At 56.5% G+C, this 5421-nt stretch overlaps 2 protein-coding genes across 4 annotated transcripts in view; one reads left to right on the top strand and one right to left on the bottom strand.

Annotated features, from left to right (window-relative positions):
- The window catches only part of LOC105005558 (prolyl 4-hydroxylase subunit alpha-2), a 71176-nt gene that overhangs the window by 3116 nt on the left and 62639 nt on the right, over positions 1–5421 (top strand). The gene's annotated exons all lie outside the window — the stretch shown is intronic.
- PDLIM4 (PDZ and LIM domain 4) overlaps positions 1–5421 on the bottom strand; it is a 14588-nt gene that overhangs the window by 1801 nt on the left and 7366 nt on the right. For both annotated transcript variants that reach the window (XM_010863584.1, XM_010863585.1), the window contains exon 3: positions 4363–4444. In XM_010863584.1, the coding sequence (XP_010861886.1) occupies positions 4363–4444 (82 nt within the window). The remainder of the gene's footprint in view (positions 1–4362; positions 4445–5421) is intronic.

The following is a 5421-nucleotide window of genomic DNA, read 5'->3' as shown; positions in this document are numbered from 1 at the left end:
AGGGAAAGTCAGACACAAAAGCCCTGAATCCTTGAGACTCAACCTTGGCTCATGAGCCCTGTGGTGGTTCTGACTCCCAGTGCCCATGTGGGTGGTGTTTGGGCAGGACCATCCCAAGAAGCCTTTTAAGACCAGCGTGTCTGTTGCACAGTGTGTGGCTTCCTTGCGAAGGTGGTCCTGGTGCCAGCTATTTTTTATCTGTCAGAACCGCGCTGGGTACTAGATGGGCCCATGGCTGGGAATGCAAAACAGGAACTCCCGTTCTACAGCCAGGAAGGGTCATCGATCATTGTGTCCCAGGACCCTTCGGCAGGAGCAGGAGGTTTAAAGGTACCATTGTGGTACTTCCCTGGTGGTCCAGTGGCTAAGACTCTGGGGTCCCAATGCAGGGGGCCCAGATTTGATCCCTGGTCAGGGAACATTACCCCACATACCACAACCAAGGGTTTGATTGCTACAACTAAAAATCCAGCAAGCAATGATAACAAAGCTCAAAGATCCCTCATGCTGCAGCTAAGACCCAGTGCAGCCAAATAAATAAATTTTTTTTTCTTTAAGAAAAGGTACCATTGTGAGGTCAAACCCCTCTAGGCCTGTATTTTCACCCCCACTTCCTGCTTCCCAGGCAAAAAATGGGTGGCCTTCCATAGATAGAGCAGATGAGGGGCAGAAAGCAGGCCAGGGCTCAAAGCTCCCCATCCCACAACCCCACAGCCAGCCTGATGCCCATGACAGAGTCATCTAGGGGAGGGATGCCCTGAATATGCCTCCTCAACCCAAGAGAAGAGGGAAGTTTCTTTGCAGGTGCAGGTCTGAATGGGGACTGGGGACCTTTGTCCCTGCAGTGCTCAGGGCTGTGTTGCCTCTAGTTTGTAGGCACACAGGCCTGTCCTCAGCAGTATGACAACAGGCACGCACACTCTCACAATACCTTTACAGACATACCCATGCAGGAAGGCAACATACATGGATCAGCCAGTCCACCTACATACACCTAATCACACAGAGTTATGTGTACTTGGAGCCAGAGCTGGTCATGCTGGGGATGACCATGTCCCTATCCATTGACAGGGACACAGTTGGTGGCCAGAGCACCCTGACTTTAGGGTAGGGCCCAAGAGCCCAGGCTGTGAAGGTGTCCTCAGCCTCAGTCTGGGAGGAGACATATAAATTGTCCCTCCACTCTACAGTGTGAACAGGGCTGTCAGGTGGGAGAAGAGGTGGCCTACCACCGGGGGAAAGAGCAAGCCTAGGACTCGGGCAGCCTCCAGCTGGGGCACAGTTGAGCCTGCAGGGCTTTGCCCAAGCTGCTGCTTTCTACAGGCTCTGAGCTGGGCAGGAGCATGAGGAATGGGTGAACTAGCAGCTGAATGACTGGGTAGGGTTGGAGTCCCAGCTTCTCCCACCCTAAAAGACAAAGGAGAGGGTCTCTTGCTGCCCAGGTGGGCCCCCATCAATGAGGCAACAGCAGCAGAAAAACCTTTACCCCACTGGGTCCAAGAAAAGCCCCTGAGAAACCTGAGCACTCTCCCACGTGTGTCTGCAGGGCAGGCAGGCCGGGGCTGGCTTGGCTTCTAATGGGGACCAGATGGGCCATGGACTGTGGGGGCAGGGCTGGGCCCCATACAAAGGAGGCTTCAACAGGATGCAGGGCTGGAAGGACCTAGAGGAAGAAGGCCCTCCACTTACCCCTGCCCAGCAGGGTGTGGGGGTTTACTGCAGGGTCATCAGAGCCCGTGCCCCTCCCATGGCCACCCATGCAGCAGCCTCTCAGCGGTTAAGACACACGTGATGACCTCAGTGTTGGTTTGAGTCCCAACTTTCTCACTCACTCACTGAGCCAGTTATATTACCTCTGTGAACCTGAGTTTCCTCACCTGTGAAAGGGGAGCACGATGGTTTCTATATCATAAGTTTCTGGTGGGTATAAAATGAGACCTTTGCATATAAAGCGCTGAGCGTAGTGCCTGGCATGCATCCATCATTGGATGAATGGCTTTCATGAGCATTCCTGAGCCCCAACTCCTGAACTTCCCCTTTCCATGATGTGCCCGTGTGCTGTCGGGGCCGGAGTCCCTGCCAGCTGCTGATTTAGTTGTTGAAGCCTCGATGTGTCACTCCACAGCATGGGGGTAACCATGGGCTTGCTCATCAGCTCCCACGTGCCTGTGGTCAGAATCTGGGACACCCAACTGGGACAGAGGTGAGCACTAAATCCATGTGAGCGGGTGGTACCTCCCAGAGGCTGAGCTTTGGCTCTCTGCTTGTCTGGAGAGGACAGGCTGAGTCCTGCACTGCCTGCTGCACCTGGCTTGCCTTAAACCATCACCTGGTTCTCAGCTCAAATGCCACCCTGTCTGGGAAACCTTTCCTGATCACCATCCTTCCTTCACTCTGGGCTGTGTTCCCATGTGAGGCCTGAGAGAAGTCTTCTATGACCCTATATGGAAGGAGGGCCTGAAACCCCAGTTGGTGAGTGCCAGGGTACCTTGTGCTGGTCTGAGGGCCAGCTGTGGTTTTCCCCTCCTGTGATGGCTCCAGCTGGGCCCACCCCCGTCCCCCCTGCAGGCAGAGGGTGGGAGCAGTCTGGGGACAATGGGCCCTGTGTCTGTGTTACTGAGGACACGACCGGGCAGGGGCTGGGTGGGGATGTTTCTGTCGCCACCCACAGAGCTCATGACCTTTTAAGTACAAAAGGGGGGCAGCAGCTAAGGGGTTGCCCTGCTGCTCCTGGAAAATCCCTCTGCTTCCAGCCTGAGCCAACAGCAGCCTGGCCCTTGAGGAGGTCAGTGAGGGGAAGTGTGGGGGCAGGGGCAACTGCCCTCCAGACCCCAGCCCCCCTGGCCCAGAGCCTCTCCCTGAGGACTCAGCAGACCTGAGCCTCACATTGCAAAGCCTGACACTTACACGTGAGTGCCGGGCTCACACATGAGCTGGGGGCCTGCACCACGCTGTCCCCATTGTTCAGCCCCACATCAGGCCTGGCTGACTTGTCTGTGTCTCCCACCTCTTGTCCCCATGGGTCCATGGGACTACCAGGTGCAAGCTCCTGAGACGCGGGTGTGGCCACAGATCTCTGCAAGAACAGCTGAGGTCCGGGGCAGAGGAAACTGAGAGCCCTCAGCCCTCCCCTTTGCCCCCAGCCACCCCTGGGACTTTTCTCTGAACCTCTGGTGCACAATCTCACCTCTGAGCCTCTGTATGTGCTTCACTTTGTATGTGGTACACTTCTCTCCAAGCCCTTTTGCTTGCCTTATTCTTCCCAGACCCTCAGGTCATGGCTTGGATATGCCCTCCTCCAGTCCTCTCTGATCCCTTGATTGAGTTTTATACCTCTCTGGACTCCTTCGACCCCTGGCTTCTGCCATCCCGGAACTGCTAGGTGCTTCTCCCCTTCCAGAATGGGCACTTCCTGCATATGGTATATATCTCGCCTCAGGGATGCCAGTAAAAGCAAGATTGGGAACAAACATCAGAGAAAGATGGGGACTGGGATAGATGGTGAGGGCGAGGCCACACCCTTCCCTCTGGTACATACAGCAAAGCCGCCATGGAGAGACAGATAGTCCCACATGCTAGGTCCCAAGTTCTGGATCCATCACAGACCAGTCGAGTCTCCACCTTGTTTAAACTCTGTGGCCCCAGCGATGTCAAGTCCACTCTGGATACCTCAGCCTTGCCACCTGGGCTACTCCTCAGGCCCATGGCAAAATGAGGCCCTAAAGCAGCCTGGCCCCACCTTACACTCCTTGAGGACAGCACCATAGCTGTGACTCTCGTCATACACAGAAAGGTAACTGAGCAGACAGGCCTGCAGCATGAGGTCTGCTAGCTGCAACTGCAGAATGGCCAGGAGAAAACTTCAGTCTTGGATAGACAGGGCAATGCCTTATATTCTAAGGTTGGCTCTGGCCAGGTAGGTGCCCAAGGTTAGGATGAGACAGAAGAGTACCCCATAGCCTGTGGTCACTCCACAGCCTGTGGTTGTCCCCCACCCTGCCCCCAAGCCTGGTGACTTCCTCCTGATCTGGCGTCACTGGGCAACAGAGTGAAACCCAGCTGGGTAGGTGGTAGCCCTGAGTCAAAGCCTGGCCCAGTGTCTGCCCATCACGGGCACTATTGTCTCAGAATCCAGGACTGCCTGGGGTACCGGCAGAGCCCACTGCAGATACTCATCACCTGGGGAGCACCTGAAGGGGCATTGACAGGGCTCAGAGAAGCCTTCTGCTTCAGTCTCTGGCGTGGGCACCTGAGAACTACGGTGAGGACATCCGCAGTTACACCTGTGGGTGAGGCCCAGCCTCTCTGCCCCGGGCTTGCTCTGAGCCAGGCCAGGCCAGGTCAAGTGGTATATGTACAAACCTGGGCCTCGGAGTCGATGTGGATCCTGTGTGCCTGAGCCTTGTTGTCCTCTGGGGTACTGGGCCAGCTCCTGCCTTCAGGCCTGTGGCAGAAATTAGGATGGTCACAAATCTCTGCTTATTAGCCCACCATGCCTGGGACGCGGACCAAGAAGGGTTGGGGTCTGGGCCCAGGGCCACCCTGCACCAGGCTTGTTATTCTGCATGGATAAGGATACCACCCCAGCACTTTCCCCTGCACCAGAATGGCAGCCGTTATGGCAAGGAGACACAGCTCAGGATTCTGGGGTAGGCTGTGTGTCCCTTCTCCACCAGCTGCTCCTTCCCACTCTGGTCTGGTTCCTAGGAGGGAAGCCCTGCAGCTTCCCCACTTTTCCACCCTCTCTGTCGCTTACGGAAGCTCCATACAAAGAGGGCGAAGCTCATGGCGGGGTGGGGCAAGCCAGGCCTCACACACTGATCAGCTGGGAGCCCACCGCTCATTCTCTTCCATCCACAGCTCTGCCCAGGCCTGCGGGTCAGGCACCCGGGGACTGTGGGGGGAGGTGAGATGGAGGCTCTGTGGGGTGCACCTCCCCTCCTGTAGCCGCCGGCAGAGTCATCACCAATGTCTGCCCAGCCCAGATGGGAAACAGGCCATTAGGAAATTCCTGCTTCGCCATAGAAACCAAAAGCCAAACACCACTCAGGAGGGAGAAAAACATCATAAACCTGCCATCAGTGGGGCAGGCGGGGCCGAGAGGCTACAAGCCTGGGGCCCAGTCCTGTCACCAACTAGTCCTGTGAGAAGGCAGGCCAGGAGGGTGTGTGGACCCTGGACTGGCAGGGGAATGTGAGTGAGGCTGGTTACATCGAAGGGGAATAATGTCCCAACTCCACCCCACAGGGCCTCCTGGGACTTCTCAGGGGTCTCACCACTGGGCTAGCAGCTCAACCCTGCCCCTCTCCCTCCACTCAGAAGAGGATTTTAACGATCTGACCACACCTGTAGTCCACAGTCCCTCTGCTCTTGCCCACCACTGCCCATTCCTTGGTCCCCTGCAGGCTACCTCTCTCCTCC

The sequence above is a fragment of the Bison bison genome, unplaced genomic scaffold (assembly GCF_000754665.1).
Source record: "Bison bison bison isolate TAMUID 2011002044 unplaced genomic scaffold, Bison_UMD1.0 scf7180017864492, whole genome shotgun sequence".
Lineage (NCBI taxonomy): Eukaryota > Metazoa > Chordata > Mammalia > Artiodactyla > Bovidae > Bison > Bison bison.
The sequence above is the reverse complement of the archived record's forward strand: the minus strand, read 5'-3'. Positions and strand labels throughout refer to the sequence as shown.